Source organism: Scomber scombrus, chromosome 13 (genome assembly GCF_963691925.1).
Source record: "Scomber scombrus chromosome 13, fScoSco1.1, whole genome shotgun sequence".
Classification (NCBI taxonomy): Eukaryota; Metazoa; Chordata; class Actinopteri; order Scombriformes; family Scombridae; genus Scomber; species Scomber scombrus.
This window is the reverse complement of record NC_084982.1, coordinates 13,366,334-13,387,128: the sequence shown is the minus strand read 5'-3', so window position 1 is coordinate 13,387,128 and position 20,795 is coordinate 13,366,334. Positions and strand designations below refer to the sequence as shown.

The 20,795-nt window shown below is 40.7% G+C and overlaps 1 protein-coding gene across 1 annotated transcript in view; it reads left to right on the top strand.

Moving 5' to 3' along the window:
• The window catches only part of LOC133992790 (ATP-binding cassette sub-family C member 4-like), a 37,706-nt gene extending 20,476 nt beyond the window's left edge, over positions 1–17,230 (top strand). Inside the window, exons 21-31 of the mRNA XM_062431535.1 lie at positions 3,942–4,092; positions 4,878–4,997; positions 5,187–5,297; positions 5,424–5,524; positions 5,672–5,863; positions 8,645–8,800; positions 12,939–13,028; positions 13,488–13,660; positions 14,325–14,430; positions 15,638–15,772; positions 17,153–17,230. Of these exons, the coding sequence (XP_062287519.1) occupies positions 3,942–4,092; positions 4,878–4,997; positions 5,187–5,297; positions 5,424–5,524; positions 5,672–5,863; positions 8,645–8,800; positions 12,939–13,028; positions 13,488–13,660; positions 14,325–14,430; positions 15,638–15,772; positions 17,153–17,230 (1,413 nt within the window). The remainder of the gene's footprint in view (positions 1–3,941; positions 4,093–4,877; positions 4,998–5,186; positions 5,298–5,423; positions 5,525–5,671; positions 5,864–8,644; positions 8,801–12,938; positions 13,029–13,487; positions 13,661–14,324; positions 14,431–15,637; positions 15,773–17,152) is intronic.
• The last annotated feature ends 3,565 nt before the right edge of the window (positions 17,231–20,795 follow it).

The window sequence follows — 20,795 nt, the reverse complement described above, 5'->3', positions numbered from 1 at the left end:
CACTAAAGACACAAAAAAACACAGAGCAGAGATGGCTTTTGTTTAAAAAACACTGGCGGGTGGATCGGTGTGTGAGTCTGTATATTGTGGCACATTGTGTGTCAGGCCTCAAGAGGATTTGTGGGGTATGAGAACTGCTGACGTAACCGTGAGTGCTGTAGGATGGGATTTCACCGGCTTTCTCTGGTTCGTTACCACGCTAGTGACAGAAGAAGTGAAGAATGCACTGGCTCCAGGCATGACACAAGTTAGTCTGAGAAGCAGAGGAGATGGTCCTGTGTGGAAATGTATAGGCTGTGCCATAAATCCCCATTGAGCATTGTTTATTATGACAGGGTCATTGTCATTGCCTGCACAAGGTAAAAAGTGACACAGAAAGGTGAGAAAGGTAATGTTGAACTCCCCAATTTCTTTATAATTTGATTCTTTGGCAAATTAGTGTAAAAATAAACCAAAACACAAGAAAACAGTGGTGTGTGTGTGTGTGTGTGTGTGTGTGTGTGTGTGTGTGTGTGTGTGTGTGTGTGTGTGTGTGTGTGTGTGTGTGTGTGTGTGTGTGTGTGTGTGTGTGTGTGTGTGTGTGTGTGTGTGTGTGTGTGTGTGTGTGTGTGAGAGAGAGAGTGTGCACTTAGGGGAGTACGTAACTGGCCACTCAGCAATACCACACATGGTCATTTGATGGCGAGCATCGGCCAGCAAAAGCTTCCAGTGTGTGTATGTGTGGTCTCCCATGATGTTGTGGTCCAGCACCTCAGCTGCTCTGACTCAGACATACAGGCCAGGCCAGACCTTTGAGTCTGGGAACTTACATAAGAAATTCTCAGTCTTACCTTAAAATCTCACTACATGTCAATATGATGAGGATAATGAATTCTGTGCTTTCTGTTACTTTAGTGACTTTTGTATTGGTGACTTGCTGTTTTCTTCTGTGTTTGAAAATGTTTTTGTGTTGTTTTCAAGAGGAAGAAAAAGGGGGGAAAAAGGAGGAATGACTGAATGAATGAATTTGCCGGACACAAGTGATTTATAGTAGAGAGAGAGAGACCACATTTCAAAGCCTTTCTCTTATTTCCAAAATGGGGTTGGAAATCAGCAGCTTGACTGAGCCCAAATAAGTGACTTCTTTTACCTTTTCATAGCACACAAAGGCCTAATCCTAGGACTACTTGAGCCACCAATGTAGACAGCGACTGAGACCACCACAGTATGTGTCAGACCCTCCTCACCACACACAAAACACATTGACTGCAGCTTTATGAAGTGAAAATGGCCCAGAAAGGGAAAATGTGAAGGAGGTGTCCACAGTCATTTCTCCCAAAGAAAGGCAGCGGCATCTGGGCATTTAATGCTAAAATAAAGCCCAAAGACAGACTAGAATGGATTGGGTCACTTCTATTGTTCCAGAGACCGAGTGGAACGGCCCTGTTTTGTTTCAGTACCACTGACCCTTGCAGCTTATTGTGCTGCTCTGTCACGTAAAGTGTGGACTCAAAAAAAAAAAAAAAAAAAAATCCCAGCAATGACAGAGGACTTCTTTGGAGGAATTTTCTTTACCATGCTTTCCCTCCATTTCCTGTTTTGTTTGCACTTTATTTCCCTGTGGCAAATATTGCACACTGTCAGTAAATAAAGGGAGGATGAAAAGCAATTGTAAAAAGCGTACTGATTCCTTGTGTCTGGAGGGATGTTTAATTAAAGGGAAGTGTTTATTTTCTGCTGTGCAACAACAGTCGCTATCATTGCAGAACACAAATATAGCAATTAACTTCAATTTTCTACATTTATTTGGACATCAAAGAGCTGATAGAATCATAGAGAAAATAAAGCAATTAGGGTCAGCGGAGATCTGAATGGTCTTTGGACACAGCAGTGCATCCAGTTTGCTTGAATGACTGAATCACATGCGTGCGGTAGCTTTCTTTTCTTGCTAAAGAGCAATTAGCGGTAATTCTTTATTTAAACTGTTTGTATACAAAACCTTTCATCCTTTTATCCACTTTTATGTGCAGCGGGATGTGGCTTTGGGAGTTTTCTGTTCCTGTGTGGTTTCATAGGAGATATGGATGTGGTCCGAGGGGGTGAGGTGTACGCTTGTAGGATCACTTATCAGAGTCATCTGTGTGTAGTGTGGGTGGGGGCCACGGTGTTCCCGATGCTGACATGATAAGCGCCAGACCACGCAAATGGATCACATCAAACAGGGCCTTGGCGACAGCGGGCCCTAGGGAGCAGGAGGAGGCAAGACTCCTATCTAATGGTTCCTGTTCCTCCTCTGTCCCCTCAGATGACCCCGCTGTCAGATAAGCTGGCCTGGCTCAGACCTTCATGGTCCTGACTGCAGCGGGCCCAATTAGAATTCAAATGAACTAACCAGCAACATGAATGAGCAGTGTCACTGTGTCACCAATAATCAGCAGAAGAGTGAGAGAACAGTATACGATAAGACGTTTGTTCAGTTAATATTTGATCCCCTCAAGGGAAGGCTGAATAACATGTAGTAATGGCCTGTGTGTCACCATCTCACTTTGCAGTCTGGTAGCCTTCCATCCAGGCTAAGAGTGAAACTTATGTACTGTGAAATTCTTAGGATCAGTTGTGCTCAGTAGCTTCCAATCACTGTTTGATTGTGTGGGCTCCACTACAGCAATGGTTAGACTAGTAATACCCTCTTATCTGAACTGCAAATGGAATTGAGTGGCTTTTCGTCATAAAACTACACTGAAAGTGATCATGCTTAAATGTGTGCTTAAGTGGCAGATAACATCCGTAATTAAGGTGCTAAATTAAATTTTCATCTCTCTGGGCTAGTCTGAGACCACTGAAGGTAACAGTATGATTCTAATCTCCCCGTTTTAGGATTCATCTCTTAGGATGTGTCTAATTTCAGGGTGTGAGGTTTCAGTTTTATCATCTGTCAATCGAAATATGAAATATGTAACACAGTATTGCTTTTTAGTTAAGAAGAAACGGTCTCACACATTTATTTCAGTGAGATTTTTTTAAATTTCCTTTTATCATTTCCAATTTCTATGCCCAGTTATTGTTGTATGTAATTACCAGTTGTGAAGTTACAGAAAGTATTCAGATTCTTTACTTAAGTAAAATAATTCATAACAAAGTGTACTTTTACACTGTTACAAGTAAAAGTCCTGTTTTCAAAAATGTGCATAAGTCAAAAGTAAAGGTTATCATTCAGAGCATTATATTATTATATCAATGACATCATAGATGCTCACATACATTTCAGTTGGTCAAAACTGAATATTTGAATTGCTGTTGGAATGGTTAGTCTATATCAAACACTGTTAATTATCACAGTTGTGCTGCTATTGTAAAAGTATGTTTATCTTGAATATTAATAGTAATCATGACACTTCGTCAGATGATCTGATGTCATCAGACTTATTTCCCTGTGTCCGGTTAGGGCAGCTTTGGTATCCTGGTCTGGATGAATCACATAGCCATTAACACGGGTGATGAGTCACTGTGTTGTTGAGGGCTGTGTGGTTTGAGTGTGATGTATCAGACACCCACAGTGTGGTTCCCGGAGCTCTCTGCCAGTCACTGTGGCCATGCCTGTTGGCTGGTTGCTCTGCCAGGGAGGCTTACAGGCCAGAAGTGTTGAAGGGAAAGCCCAGGGGATCCAGGGATATGAGCTGTAGTGGCCAAGTGGTAAATTCTCACCTGCTACTAAGTGAGAATTAACGCTGTGATCGTTTTCCTTTCACACTGTGAGTCACATAACCTCAGTCACACAACCTGCTGCTACCTTACTATAAGGCTGTGATGGCTTCACACAAATACGACTGAAAGAGTTTCTCTTGTTCAGCCTTAAGAAATAGGCCTCACTGCCCCACTGGTAGACCACACAGCAGCAGTGGAGTTTTTGACTGTGTTGCTCTTTGGTTAATATTGTGTTCACATTTCTCCTTCTGTCCCAGGTATTTCTCCAAGTCCTCGGAGTGATTGCAGTAGCTGCCATCGTCATCCCCTGGATCCTTATTCCGGTTTTTCCTCTTCTTGTTGTCTTCCTGTTTCTGCGATGCTACTTCCTGCAGACTTCTAGGGACATCAAGCGCTTGGAGTCTACTAGTAAATTTATTTTTTTGAAATGGGGGGGTGGTGGTGGGCATGTCCATTTGTGGTAAGAGACAAAAGCAGACCACAGGAATGCTAATAGACCATTGAGGAAAGCCATGGTCATTAGCATAAAGGCTAAAGGTGGCAGTGGCCTATGGCTCGGCCACACGCAGTTTCCTCAAGAGACGGGAGTTCATGACATCACATACAATGGGAAAAATGCCAAGTGGGCATGACTATTTTGATTCTGGGCTTAGAGCCCAAATGCACATTGGCCAACAGGTTCAACCATCATATAGAATAAAGGTTCTGTTAAAAAGCCCAAAGGAAACATTTAGGTAATTTTCTTTGGGTTTGTAAACCTAACAAATGGAAACAAAAGACCAATCAATTGCAACCTTTCTCTAAATCAAAACTGTATAATATGTTTAATGTTCAAACTATGCAGTATTCACAGTAGATATTTGACCATTTATTACTTAATCATCTTTACTTTGTCTACACCTTAGACCTTTTTTATAAGCTTTTAATCCTGTTCCTAACGGCATAAAACAAGGCACTGTCCAAAAACTCAAAACATTGAAAAGATTCATACAGTCCTTGAATGCAATGTCAGATATGGCAGTTCTGAGTAATACAGGCTCTGACTAAAAAGTACTTGGCTGACTGAAGTATATTAAGATATTAAAGCAGTCCTTGATAAAGGTATTCTAAAGCTATTCATAGTTTATATGATTGTCAAAACTCTTCAAAACTGTTTCTTCAGACGCTAACAATAGTCTATATTTTTTTTGTAGCACGAAGTCCGGTTTTCTCCCACCTTTCCTCCTCTCTCCAAGGTCTGAGCACCATACGTGCCTTCAAGGCTCAGCAGAGGTTTCAGCAAATGTTTGATGAATATCAAAATCTTCATTCAGGTAAAGTCATTTTATTTCACTTAAGCAGTCCAAATTTCAGGCACTCACTCTTAACATACCCATTCAAATCCATTTAGACTGATATTAAATGTTTTGATTCAAGAAAAATTTAGGCTGTACTGACTAGATTATTTTTGCATAATTTTGTGGATTGTATTATCTGATCTGTGTATTTGTGTTTGTGAACAGAGGCCTGGTTTTTATTCCTGACTACCTCTCGCTGGTTTGCTGTGCGCCTTGATGGAATTTGTTCAATTTTTGTTACCATCACTGCTTTTGGCTGCCTTTACCTCAGAGATGGTACTGTGTGGGTTTTGGATACATGTACACATGTGACACATTATTGATGTGTGAGCCAATATATGAAACTATTATAATGAAATAAGGAATGTATGCCTGCATGTTTACTTTTTAAAAATATTACAGGATTGGAGCCAGGTGCAGTGGGTCTGGCGCTGTCCTATGCTGTTACGCTCACAGGCATGTTCCAGTGGGGCGTCAGACAGAGTGCCGAGATTGAGAACATGGTGAGAACCATTAAATCTGAACACTTAAATGCAGATTATATTTTAGTTGGACTAAATGCATTCATAATTTCTTCTCTAAAAATTTCACTAAATTGGTATTGCATCACTCTACATATTCCATAAAAAAAATTCTATTATTATTTGTAGATGACATCAGTGGAGAGAGTGTTAGAGTATGCAGAGCTGGAGAGTGAAGCACCCTGGGAGACGGACAAAAAGCCTCCACATGATTGGCCCAAGACAGGCTTCATCACCTTCGACAGAGTCAACTTCTCTTACAGCGCCAGTCAGCCTTTGGTCCTAAAGAACCTGACTGTTGTCTTCACATCCAGAGAAAAGGTTCTTGTCTTTATTCCCACCTGTGAATGCTTACTGGTGTGCACAGCCCATGACATAGGTTGATATGCAGCCAGTGTAGGAGGTGTGATGTGATTCTTTTTTATGTGACATTATTTTCAAATCAATTTTTAAAGGGACACCATATTGTGCTTCTGAATCTTCAGGACTATACCATTTGTGATTCATGGAATACATATCATGTAATTAAGACTGTTCAAGTGGATCCATTTGTTCCCAATTTGCATTTTGAGCTACCTGATGGTGACAACTGTTTATTCACTATAAGAGAGAGGCGAGGCCGAGGGAGAGGGGAGAGAAAAGAGAGAGAGAGAAGGCACAGAGAGATGGTTTGGGATGATTGAAATTGTGTTTAATGCAGGGGGTGTATTTTGCATGGCTATGGTTGGCCAGGGCGGCTGATTTCACAATGGATGGGTTGATAAGTGTAGAGGCTCTGGCTCTGACAGCCCATGGGAGGGATCTCTGCCGCATGCCATGGGGGTTGCAAGGCTTTGTGCATCCTGACAGTTCCCCTGACACCCTTTCACAAGGAAACCTGCACCCAAGACCTACAGTACAAGATCCATTCACATCATCCCCCGCTAAAGTCATATACTGATTCTATAAAAACAGACAGCTCACTGTAATACTACAACCTGCATTGCTAGCCCCTGATTGCTAAGTGGTGTGATATTCAAACAAACCCCATCCTGTTAGTCCATGAATTATTTAGATTTAAATAAAGTCTTGGGTCATCTTTTCTACCCTACACCTGACCTACCTGGAGAATGAGAAACAAGACCAGGTCAAAACTAAATATATGGCTGAACTGTGTATGAAATGCGAGAGGGCTTTAAATTTGTGCATCACCTGTTTACCATCAGACATGGTCACTGCAGCATTTTTAAGATGTATACTTTGAGTTTATTTATTTGTATAGCACTTGTCATACATTATATATAACTGAAGGTGCTGTACACATAGCAAAAACATTAAAAATAATTAAAATACATTGCACCAGATTTTGGGTGTAGACTGTGTGTTTCATATGTGTAAAGTTTGCATTCGCAAAAGTATTTGTTATTTTGCTTTTATTTTATTTACCATGAACACAGAAGTGCTATATTATGAAAAGACAGTAGACACACATTATGAAATTGACAGACGTTATTTGGATAAGCTGACCACATATTGGGAATCTAAGTGATTACTTTCTCACCTGCAAAAAATATTAAAGCTTAATACACTGACATGTCAACAGTCCTACAGTGAAAATAACAGCTTAATCTCCGCCATTGTTGGTAAAAAATGCATTCTGGGATACTTAGCTTCGGCCGACCAATGGTGTAACCTCATCACTCAGCCAGTCAGACAGACAATCGTGGTTGTGGTTGTGGCCCTGTTGTAGCAGTCCAGCCAAAAATGTGCATTGTTGAACCCTTTCTGTGTGTTGGCATGTTATGGGGCTCACACAGTAGTTCTTTGTTATGGAAGCAGTGTTGTTGGTAAACCCCTGTAAACAAAGAGTTGCCCATTGGCTATGAAATGGCATATAACAAGCCTATGTGTTGGCAGGCAGCGGCGTGTGGCATCAGCAGCCTGGCTCAGTGGAACAAGTGATGATTTGCCTGGTGGTGCCATTGTTGACACCATTTCCACTGCGGTCTGTTGTCAGCATTTGGATGAGGAAGACTGAGGTGTTTGATGTGGACTTGTGTTCTTCTGTGTGGTTCCTCTATGCTCAGCATGCAAGAGTCTTACAGTGATAGGGAGGTATTAATACCATGGTAGAGGCGAGGTGTTTCTGCTTTTCTACAGAAAATTAAGAGAATGAGGATCAGTGTTGATGCTGAAGCTTTTATTAGGTTGGCCTTCATAAGATTTAACATTTTTATTTAAAGTCTTTGTAAAGCAATAATAAAAATATGTGCTCTGAGTTTGTCACACATCACAAAAAAAATTAGTTAATCACACAGCAATTGCTTCTCATGCCGTGCTTTTTGGTGAAGCACTACTTGGAAAATACTATATAGAGACCTCCCAGCTGTACTGAAGCTGAAGCTGCAAGTGGCAGTCGGTGTTGGCTGCTGTGTCCATTTCAGGTTAGCCCAAAAAATCCTGAACACAGAAATGGTAAAAAAAAAAAAAAAATAATAATAATTAATGCCTCAACTTCACAATTCACTACCACATAGTTCACAGTTTTTTCACATTGTCAGCAATTATTTTCAAACCCGTGTAACATGTTTAAAAATAAATCTCTGACTTTTCTTTACACAAACTTTAATTATACATTTTAGTTTAACAAATATACAGAAATTGGTGTTAAGGCCAGTAAAGCTTATAGAGTCTTGTTGAATAGCTTCACTTGTAACAGTAGAAATAGAGTTAGTCATTTTTCAACCTACTGACATTGGCATACAGAATGCAATGTGTGAAATTGTGGTCTTGAATTATAAACATGCAAAAGTATGAACATTAATTATTATATATTCAACAGAGGCTTAATATGTTCTTTAAAATGAGATATTCTCTTCCACAGTCTGCTAAAGTTATGTGACAGTGCTGTTAAAAAATAAATCAAACCATAAAAAGGTCTTCTTTTTCCTCCTTGACATACAAGTTGTCCCTTGTAGTTTGACTTATGAAATGGTACCTCTGTGACATGACACTTGAAGAATATGCACCAGTATGATTAATGGTCTGAAGGAGCATGATAATATTTTGTCTTTTTGTGGAATTTACAGGCGTATAAAAATAGTTTTCATCTCTCCCCTGTAGGTTGGCATCGTTGGACGCACTGGTGCTGGTAAAAGCTCCCTGATTTCTGCCTTGTTCCGGCTGGCAGAACCTGAGGGAAGAATAATGATTGATGGTTTTCTGACTGCTGAGATTGGTCTCCACAGCCTGCGCCAGAAAATGTCCATCATTCCGCAGGTGCCCCTTCTTGAATTGCTACTCTCTTACCTGTTGTATTTTGTCGATTGAAACTACATTCAGTAACCAATGCATACATCTGGTAAAAAGGGAAACATCTTAGATGTCATCATATATTACATAAAGTACAGTTGTTAGTAAGATGATACTTTTCAATGTTGGACTTTTGCTTTGATTGAGAGTTACGCCCCACCCTTAGGCAGCCCTATTGGGTGACCAATACTCCAACATTGACCCAAAGTAAAACTCTGACAACACCTTTTAAAATACCAAAACCATGGCATTTATTAACATAAAGACAAAATAAACCACACACTATATACAATATCACACTGAGAGGCAGCAAGACCTGCAGTCTACAAACCAGAAGCATCTGGAACCTGGAGCGTTTAACCACTTTCTTTCCTGGGACAGATGCACCTCATTGAGGACTGATCAGGTGGAGAAGACCTGGACGGAGCAAGAGACAGTAGAGGAAAAAGGAAAAACAGTGCAGGCAGCACATACAGCCACAACACTAAGAAATGTTAGATAAACATGTGTAACAGAAAACCCTCATGCTTTGGCCTTTTTTTCTATGCCTGGCTTTTAAAAAGCTAAAACAAGTGAGGAGAATTACAGTCGTCACTCAGGGGATTTCTGAAAGTGAGACAAACTGATGCCTTGAGACAGTTTAACTTTATTTCCGCTTGTTGAAACTGATACGGCATTAAGAAAATGCCAGCCTGCGGGTGAGTGTCAGCAGAGTGGAGGGAGGGGAGAAGACTCCCACGGCCTGTACTGTGAAGAGAGCAGTTCCCTATCCCTGACAGAGGATTAGCCCTCTACCCCCCAAACATGGGAAAGCTGCTTAGAAGAAGTCTCCCCCATCCTCACAGTCAGAGTCCCCCTTGTACACCGTCACTTAGCCCATGTCTCAAACATTTCCAGGGTGCAGCCAAGATGCCCAAAAACGGTTTCATTAATGCTTCTCTGTGGATTTGATAGCTTTCTGGCATTGCTACCACTTCAGATAAAGTTTTACTTCCTCGTCCAAACTAGTTTGAGATGGATGTGATGTGTGTTTGATGTGATTTTGTTTACTCTGTCTCTGTCTCTCCTAAAGGGAGACACTTGTACAAAGTGGCAGGTTACAAGTCAGAACTTTAACTGCACGCCCATCTGTGTCGTTTTCATGTGATGAAGTCTTAGCAGTGTTCAGAAGAGTGTACTGTGCTCTTAGTTTTACAAACTTATATATTTACACAAATTCATCTGAAAGCCTTTTTATTCTCCTGCTAGACGTCAGAGATAAAGTTATATTCAGTCAGCCTTTCACACGGAAAAGATCATGATATAAATTGCTAGTTGCTTTAACTTTTCATGTGGAATGTTGAGAGTGTGATATGTATATATACATTGGTGGTGAGGAGTTTCATTATTTGCCACCCACAGATTTGATTATGATAAGCTTTTATTAGCATATGGCATTAAAAAAGGATCCATTTCAGATTCTATTGAATCCTCAGGAATTACTTAGTAAAAAATGAATTCTGTGGCAAACAGAGGGCTTAGAATTGGTGGAGCACATAATCGGTCTATGGAAAGCTGTGCTTGAAAGCAGTTTTTCCGACCGAACATTGAATCCTCAATTAAAGTGTGTCACAAAACTAGTTTGAATTGGGACTTCAGCAGGCTTAATGACAAGGTGGTATTTCGGTGACAGAGGGAAAAGCTCATTGGAAGTAAAGAGGTGGAACATTTTGTAAGGCACAGGTAGCAAGGATGAAGTTCTGAAAAAGCTTGATATTTTTTTTCTGGAATCGGATGGAAATTGAGTAGTTAGCCCTGAGTCTTCGAACTAAATGAAGGTTCCTTGGGACATTATTTTGTATTTGAGGTGTGTGTATGTTTACACTGCATAAATCTGTGTGCTTAAACACAAGTGCATGCCTTTTCTATTTCACTGTTTTGTTGTCACAGCGCTGGCTTTGTTGTTGACGTGTGAGAGAGCAGAGATAAAGATGTGGATAGTGAGTCAGATTCAGACAAGTACTGTAGTTCTGTAACCTTAAAATAGGACACTCAGCCTTTTAAACCCATTGTGTACTTAACTCTCACTCCTGGTTTAATCTCACAGTTGCCAGGTGAACTTTCCCTATCTTGCTAAGAGGTCAGATCCATATCTCGCTGGATTTATAATATTGCCTCGACTGTGATGTGGATACAATGGAAGCCTATCAGTTTGGGTTGCTGCTTGCTGCTCTGTATTAACTCTACTTATGTGATAGACTCATTCACATCTCATAACCTTTTTTCCAAATGGTCATTGTAACCATTTATGTGTCATGCATTCAGTTTTATGTTTCAAAGGAAACTCCAGCTGTATTTGTTCATTGATAAAACAATACGGAAATGATACCATATGAAACCCTTCATTATTGCAGCTCTGTTTTATGAGAGGTAAGACTGTCTTTATGCTGGCCTGGGAGAGACCCAGTAAATCAACAGTGGTCCAGGATATTTTTAACCTTTATTTATTGAGGGGAGTTTCTCTAAGAACAATGCTTTCATACTTGGAAGCTGCTTAGTACAACCACAGTCTAATCTGTTAACCACTGAGCATTGAGGGCCTTGCTCAAGGGCACCTTAGTGGTGGTAATGTGGGAGGGATAAGCGATACTGATAAGCGCTGATTCTTCACTTTCCCCACCAAAATGTATCTAGGGGGGCATTGAATTGGCGAACCTCCGCTCACAAGCTCACTTGTCCTAATTTAGGCCACCACTGCCCCTTTTATGAATAAGGGTCAATGACGTGATGTAACCCAGTGTCATCTGGTGTAACCAGTATTTTTTCATAAAAATATATATATTTTTAATAATATTATGTAAAGGGAAAAAAAGAAAGAAAAAATATCAAAAAACACCATGTTTTGGAAAAAATAATACATAATTACATAATTTGTCAAAACTTATTTAGAAAAAAAAGTTCTTTTTAGAATATGTCCTGCTCAATATCGACAAATACTCTAATACTTTCTTTTCAATTGATGTTTTTAAAATAAAGTAATTATTTGTACAAGTACAGTTAAATACACTGTAAATGGATAAAACATTTAATATTTATCATTATTTGTGGTTACACCATCTGACATTTTCAGGAGCATTCAGTCTTACTTTTGGTAAAAAAAAATGGTGCTACCACAATGTCATTTCAAATGACATAAAACCAACAAAATACACAATGTACATTTTAACAAACCTGAGGCACCTTTCAAAACAATTTTTAAAGATATTTTTGAATAGCTTATCTTACCAACCCTTGTCACTGACCCATAAATATCTGACCTGACACATGGATATGCCAGCTTGCTCCTGTTTTAAGGTTTACCGCAAACGGAAGGGCATGTTGGAACAGTGCCTGTGAACGTGTGGGCTCTTTTTTTCTCTACACTGTAATAAAGAGCTTTATTGCTCTCTTAAAGATGTCTGTGTGGCTGTAGCTTGATACAGGTGTGTGGTTCATCATAAATATGTATCTTGGACATCCTAGCTGTCTGAGATCTGAGGCTGAGCAAACTGATAGCGATAACCTCTCTTGACAGATGCTTGTGCGCTTAGTTGAGTAAAGCTTTAACCTGTGGCCGACATTTTTTTTTTTTGTTAAGATTTATTTTTTGGCCTTTTTGCCTTCATTTTGATAGTAGGTGGCAGAGAGGCCCACAGGAAACAGGAGAGAGAGGGGAATGACCTGCAGCATAGGTAGGTCCCCTGCCGTAATTGAACCAGGGACATTGCCGTGCCTGGTAACCAGTTGGCTACCAAGGTGCTCCGTGGCAGATTATTATTACTAATATAGCCACTGTATGCAGTGTTTGTATTGTAAAAATGACCCAATGGCACTTTTTTCTCTATTCTCCAACAACACCAGCGCACAAGCTCTGGTTTTCCAAGTAAAAAGATCAACTTATTGAAGCATAGTTGGCCAGAGCAATGAATGGGGCTCCTGAGTGTAGCAAGCCCTTTGTGAACATCTTCCCCTCACACATTGCCTAACGGTGCTCTATAAAGCCTGTCTTAACCCTTTCATACATCTTCCCCCTTGTCATTATCTTAACTGGCCACGGCCTTCTCTTTCTATATCCATCTATCCACAGGACCCAGTTCTCTTCACGGGCACCATGAGGAAGAATCTGGACCCTTTCAGGCAGCACACAGATGAGGACCTGTGGAATGCACTCCAAGAGGTACTCCAGCGTGGCTCTGAATGATTCCCCCTCGCCGGCCCAGGGGGGGATCCCTCTGTCCCCCTGTACAATGCTGCCATTCAGCCTCCCTGCTCGCCACAAGTCATGGGGGGAAATCCCATTAGGGCCATGGGGCCCAGCTCAATGTGCGGCTTGTAACTGGGAACCATTGAAAGTGCTGGGGGAGATGTGTTTGGGCAGTCAGGCCAACCAGGATGAAGGCTCCCCCCACAGTGAAGGGCTTCAGTTCCTGGTCCTGCCTCTGAATGGGTTTGGTGGCCTGGATTAAAGCTAGAGGCTGGCCACAAGAGAGCACTGGCCAAGGTCATCAGTGGACCTGGCCCTGCATTGTGCCAGGCTGTTAATGGGTGTGTTTGGATGGCTCTTTAAAGACATCCCCACAGGAAGCCTTTATGCAGGAGTAATGAAGGGTTGGGGCTCTGCTCTCCCTCTCTGCAGGTGCAGATGAAGGCCGTGGTGGAGGAGCTGCCCAATAAGCTCGAGATGATGCTGACGGAGTCAGGCTCTAACTTCAGCGTAGGCCAGAGGCAGCTGGTGTGTCTGGCTAGGGCTATCCTCCGGAAAAACCGTATCCTAATTATTGATGAGGCCACAGCCAACGTGGACCCAAGGTCAGGAGACACTTGTTACATGTACACACTATGTGTGTTAAAATAAAAAAATGTTATATTAATGTGTGATCTATTCCACTTGTATCTTGTATATTGTAATCTAATGATATTTAAGATGGGTACTTTTTAATCTGGGTCTAATAAAACATCACAGAATTGCTCTGCAAAGGAATTGAAATACTAATCATTTAAAAAACAAGACTACCGTGCAAATAAGTTAGTAGCATATGAGTGAAATCCAACCCTTATGAAAAGATGTGAAAACTTTACACTGACTATAATGCACATTGCTTGGTGGAAAACGGAGAAGGTAACATGTTTACAAGCCAGCTCAATCAGCAGTGGGCTTATCAGTATTCTAAAAGTATACCATTCAGAAGTTGATTGATCAAAGCTTTTGTTGCAATAAACGAATAACACCTTCATAAAACAATTACAGTATAAGTATGAATTTTGAAAAGGCAAACAGCGTTAAATAAAATATGGAATAGCCAAAATAAGGACCCATCCTTGTAAGTCTCTCATATCCTTTATTTTTATGTCTACTACTGCACATTCCTTGCTACTGATGAGCCATTGTTATGTGTTGAGTAAAATCCCTGCCCAAGGGTCTATAGGAAGAGAGTTTTTTTGTGCTCAGGTGTTGTGTTCCCTGCTCCTTTAGAACTGACAGCCTCATCCAGCAGACTATCCGGGACAAGTTTCAAGAGTGTACAGTCCTCACCATTGCTCACAGGCTCAACACTATCATTGACTCTGACAGAATACTGGTAAGTAAGGACACGGTAACTTTCCACTGTCCAAGTCAGCATTTTAAAAGACTACTCTTCTTCAGTAATGAGTGTCGTATAGCCTTGAAAAAATTATTTTGAGTTCCTGTAACATATGTCAGACATACTGATGTAGAGCATGCAAACACCTCCTTCTTTAGTTTCAAAGGGCCTGCTACACAATATTTACAGAGTTTTAATTCACTTGCCCTATTTTACAACAGCTGGCCTGATTTCTCCCTCACAGCATTCCCCCTCGTTGAGCCTGCACTCGTGCCACTTGATCTTTGGCCCTTTCCTGCTACTGCCTGCAGAGGTGCCAATTAGTGCCATTTGTGGCGGGGTTTGTTAAGCGTCTATGGAGGACAGGGCACGACCTGGAGGCTGCTCAGTCACTGAGAGGGCCGCCGAGAAAAGCCAAATATCACACAGCAGGGACTGTTTCACACTTACGCTCGTGTTAAACGCCCCAGATTGTTACGCACTCCGGGAGAACTGAATTCATACCCACCTGAATTTCCTTTTCCAAATCTTAAACTGTGCCATATTTTTACTGAATGTTTTTTCAAGATACAAACTCTCAACAGCTAGTATCCTGCTCCTGAACTGTCGATTATGACAGCAGCTGCAGAAGTGTCCCTTTCATACTGAATACTCCTTAACACTGAGCTTTAGCTATAACAAACTGCTCATTACAGCTGTAAGGGGATAGAGCTTGTTAAAATTAGTCTGTGATATAATTGTAGTCTTTTCCAAACTGCTTGAACTGGCACTATTCTTTGTGCGGTTTACATGGCATGTGATGACATAGAAATGATGGTGATTTTCAAGAGTGTCCTAAAGGTGTGATTGTTGGATTTGACTGAGGACCACCCCTGAGCCACTGAAATGCCAGGATAAATACACGGATAAATCACTGATCTTCAGTCTGTCAGAGTCAGCGTACTCGACTTTCACACTGCTAACAGGCTACGCTCATTGTCCGAGGCCCTGTGGAGCGCGAACAGGCAGCGATGTTTGTTGTGGCATGAGTCACATAAAATGAATGGTTCCTAGGCGCAGAGAACTGCTGTTTCCCCCATTCATCATCTTGCACTGTCTGCATGCATCACTCAGCAGTGAAACAGCTGAAATGTTAGTTTTCCCCAAAGTAAAGTATACAGGCAGTGGCGCGCACACACACCCAGCATTGTATGTGTGATTGCAGGTTCTGGATGCCGGCAGGATCCAGGAGTATGATGAGCCATATGTGCTGCTCCAGAACCAGGATGGGCTCTTTTACCAGATGGTCCAACAGACAGGCAAGGCTGAAGCCGCCTCACTGCTGCACACAGCCGAACAGGTAACCACACCCACCTTTGTCCCAGGACAAAATAGAGTCCAGCCTTAACACACTAATCCCAGACTCTCCCTTTAACTCTAGACTTCATTGCTCACCTCTAAAGTATTACAGTTAAGCAACAGAAGACGTGCATTGCCCTGACAATGCAAAGACGCTTGATTACCATTTTAATTTAAAGTGCCTAGTTGGAGCATTGCGACATCATAATATTAATTTCAAGAGAGAAATTGTCCCTTTGTAGATTTACATCCTCAGATGTTATCAAAGAAAGTCTCCATATAATCTTTTTTTCTCATAATGTAATTTTGAGATCATTTTGGAGATGATTCTAGAAAAGCAGCTTTCTTTGCGCTCTATCTATTTTGAAATATTGGCTTTAACTTCATCGTGATTCTGGATAAACTTTCTATGGGGATTACAGTAATAGAGAATGTCCATATTTTCTCCCTGTGAAATTCATTTGTGATGTATTTCCCCCTCAGACACTGAACAGATAAGAGCCAGCTATTCATTGTTCAATTCCATTTTATGTGCATCTGTCTGGGACTACAGATACCATATTGCAACTTCAAACAGGTCTTTGTGAAATAAGAAAAAGAAGGCATCGTTTCATTTTCTCTGTCCCTCGCACAAATTTATCAGCGGAACTATATCTTCTCAGCCAGAGGAGTGAAATGACTAAAATACTGATTTCAAGGACTCAGCACAGTGTGGTATTATTTGGTATCGTCTTACCCTGCACACTGGCGGATTGGTAGCGACATTGTTCAAGCCCTTACGTTTTCCTTTCTTTATTGTTGGGTGCTCGCCTTAGATCAGATTACGGCAGCATCCATAACTGTCTAGCACCACTTATTAAATACTGAGATGGTCCACATGTTGTGTGTCAAGTTTCTATAGTTGTCAGTCAAGGTTTAAATACATTCAATAATCTGATATCAACCTCTAGCTCCTTTGTCCCCACTGAAAGAGAATGCCAGAGTAGACAGTATATCTTCTGCTGCGGCCAAGCTGTTTTCATCTGTTTCGCCTCTTTTTCAAAAACTTTCTTTTATTTAAATTTTCAGTCTGTCAGAGCGTCTTTGTATGAAGAAATAAAGCATTCACACTGATATCCTCAAAGCCAGTTTTTTAAAAGCAGCCACTGGTAGAGAAAATTAGCTATACAAATAATTTCTGTGATTATCTCCGATATATTCTACCTTGAATTTCCCAGTTGTTTATAAGGCTAAATAAGCCACTTTTGCATGCTTCAGTGGGTGACAAATCCCTTCACCAAGCTCTGACTGGATCTGTCATAAATCACACCTTAGCAGATCGTAGCTTAGATTGGACTGCGTGCTTGTATTCTGTGACACTGCTTCCCTGATATGCTTCCAGGTTTACATGAACAAAAAGCGACTGACAGACGTGCACTGTGCCAAGGACATCTGTGTCATCTTTGAGACATCTCTCTGACAGTTTGGAGAGTCGCTTTGGCCCTCGTGTTTGCCATCACTGACCAAAATCCTACCAGATACATTTATTTCCTTTGACTGTACATTAAAATGTCCCAGTTGGCCTAGTGTAGTATGTGCTGCATTTGATTGGCATAGTCCTTTAGGTGTGAAACGGAAAACGGGCAAGTATCTGAGGCAAGTCTGTGCCTTTATTGACAGCATATTACTGCCTGGCTGTTTATTGATTACACCCTGCTATGTTTATCTATGTGTGCTGTTGCCTCCTGGGTAGCTTCAATCCTGCACTGGCGCTCAAAGGAGTGCAGATATTGGATGTGTTTATCCTGGCGCAATAAATTATTGGTGGCTTAAATGATTCTTTTAAAGCAAACACTGTTTAGCAGGATTGAGGTTTTCATTATTTGGAAAATGCTTCACAAGACTAGGAGAACCTGAGAGGAGACACCGATGTTTTCAGTAATGATTGTGCCTTAATCAGACTATTGATTGTTTTAATATCGTTTAAACTAAAGGATCTTCCTGCACTTTGGCCACCATGGTTTAATGTCTACCTCAGCTCTTGTCAGTAAAGAACAGTAAAGTTTAAATGTAAAATGTCATGTACACCAAGGAATGTTGAAAATATTTTTAAGTTTAATACCTCTGAAGATTTGTCTTACTTTGTAAGGAAATCCAGTGTAAAACCAACTTTCTATATTTACTCTTTTGACAAATGTGCTGTTGTTGCTTCTAAAAACCTAGCACTTTTTACTTTGGCAATATTTTCGAATTTAGTATGAATATTTGAATGGGTATATCTTTGTTCATGGTTTTATAACACTAATTGAGTTTTGTTAAAGGTAATATTTAAATAAGTTTGCACTTTGTAGTGGTTTAGTTATAAATAAATAAATCACTAAATCTTCTACATTAAATAAAATTCATATTACATATAATAAAACGGTATTGCTTGACTGTTCCAGTGCTGTCTTCATTTTGTTTTTAAAACATTCTCATCTAACACTGACTCACTTAACCATTTCCTCCCACTGTTGCTCATCATATATTCACTTATCTGAATGGTGTGTTTGCCTCAGGTCGGTGGTTACAACTGGTCGTGACCACGGCGCTACAAATTGGTAAGTGGTTAAGGAAAACAACCCAGTGATTACTGTGTTGAGTCAAGTGATTCTTAAATTCAGTTTCATAGTGGTAAAGTGGCATTGCCGTTTGCTTAATTTAACATGTCAGTGGTGCAATATGACGATTAAGTCCTAATTAAAATGTAATTTTGTCATCACCAGCTCAATTAGAAAAGAGCCGCTTTATTCACCTTCGTACAGGCAGGAGTGGAGCCGGTGATTACACATTCAGAAATGGCTGTCAGTAAACACTTAGCCTGGTATAAAAGGCAGTATTTAAGCAGGCCCAGATTTGGGTCGTGAACTGCGGGACACCAGTTCCTTTAAAAGCTGAGTGATTTACACAATTCATTAAAGCCAGTGAATCTTCAGCCAGCGTCATATTAAATGGTTACTTACTCTCAAATAGCCCCTTGGGAGTTGAATTGTTGGCTTGCGAATAGATTAAAGTTTACATTGAAAAGAGAAATTGAATTCAGAGGTAATCAATAGCATAATGGGCCAGTGAGAGGAGCCTGCTGCCTGAAATGAAATTACCATATTTTTAATCTTAATTTTCCACTCTGTTTATCTGACAGTGTGGATGTGCAATCCAAACAGATAATGAGAGAGTGGGATATTGACAGTGGGGTCCTCTGGAGTGCTTGTTTCAGTGATTAAACGCTGTGATCTGTGATTACTTTGTGTCGGGTGTCAGGCTGGCGGCCAGGTCCCGGGGAGACATAGGCGCATAGCAGCTGGAGCATCATGGGTCTCTGAGGTGCTAATGCACCTGACACTACATTGACAGCATTCGAAACCCTATCAGGGACTGCACCACATGGCAGCTGCCACAATAGCAATACTCGTGGCACTATCTACATCAGAGTCAGCATAATATTCTCTCTGCTCTCCCCTCGATAACAGCCAACACAAGAATGGTGACAACAAAGTTTGCACAATAAGTATTATTAACCAGATACCTTCCTACGTCGCCCAATAATAGTGCCATTTTAAGACATATCTGAATAGGTGTGCGAATAGCAATGCCGTCAACATAGTGCTGATATAGCTTTAATAAATAAATGTCTGAGAAACCTGGCTGTCCACACAATGAAGTTTAATCCCAAAGAAATAAAACACAAAATAAGCGTCAGCACAATGTGGAGGCAGTGAATGAAATGATGAATTCAAACTATAGCAGTTAGCCCATCCTCACTTAAAGAGAGAAGTGATACGTTGGCACTGATTTAAAGGTGGGATACCAGCACCATTCAGTTAAAGATGTCGTCATTGTCATTTGAGAGAAGAATAATAAAGTAAAGATAAAGTATAACAACTGAAAGTACTATAAATTGTTTAAGGTTGTTTTGTTACGGGCCGGCAAATAAGTAGTCTCAAGCCCATTTTTGATTGAGGAGACAATGTTTTTCACAAACTTTCTGTTGTGCCAGCATTTTCTTTTGTGATGGATACTGCTGTTTGACAAATGGAAACAAATTGCATGGTTCAGGCGCCTGAATGGCAGGGAGTTTGGGAGTGTCAAACCCGGTGCTGAAAGACGATGAAGCGAGAGCCTCAGGTTTTTGTGGGCGACTCAGACCTGACTGATCCCAGCATAAAGTACTTGTTGAAGAGAAGGAGAAAAGGAGAACAGGATTTCGACAGGCTGCAGTGAAATTAGGAGAATTGACTATGGCGGCTTTGTTCCTGGCTGGTGACATGGGGTGGGGAGGGGAGATGGGGAGACTGGAGCGATTCCCCCAGAGACTCTGCGCTCAGTCTTTCTAAAGTGACTACAGACTGAATATCTGACAAGTTCCCAAGACCTGACATGGCTCTGTGTGGTGCTAAGAAAAACAAACAACAAATGGCACGTTTTTTAAGATACATGTGGTGACACTGGATGTAGTGTGTTAGGAAATGGCTTTTTATCTTGTTAAAAATAGGTCCTCAATTTTGAATATGTTGATGCTATTTTTTCTAGATTGCAGCAACCACCTAGTTAGACCTAGTTTTTCCTCTGACAGACTTTGTAAAAGTGTGAAAATGAGAACTACCAAATGTCAATTTCCAACTTATTAGAGGACGTAAAGTTAGCACTTTCTCTTTGATGTTGTATTTCTCACTACAAACAAACAGAAACATTACCTGTGAATAGTTTCTCCAAGCATGTGAGGTTTAATCAGCCACACTGTATCATGATGCCTCAGCAGTTTAGTGACCACGCCGGACTGGTCTTATGGATTGGCCAACTAATACTGCTACAAACAGTAATTATAGGTCACATGTGCAATTGATGACTATGTGTTGCAAACTCTCAAGGCTGTGGTTTTGTTTTGAACTCTGTAGAGTGTGAGTAACATTTTGCATTCAGAGAATAATTTCAGTCAAATTTAGTGTCTGCATACATTTCTATATAAAACGAGTAAATATTACTCTGTGTGAGGTTGTTGAAATTAT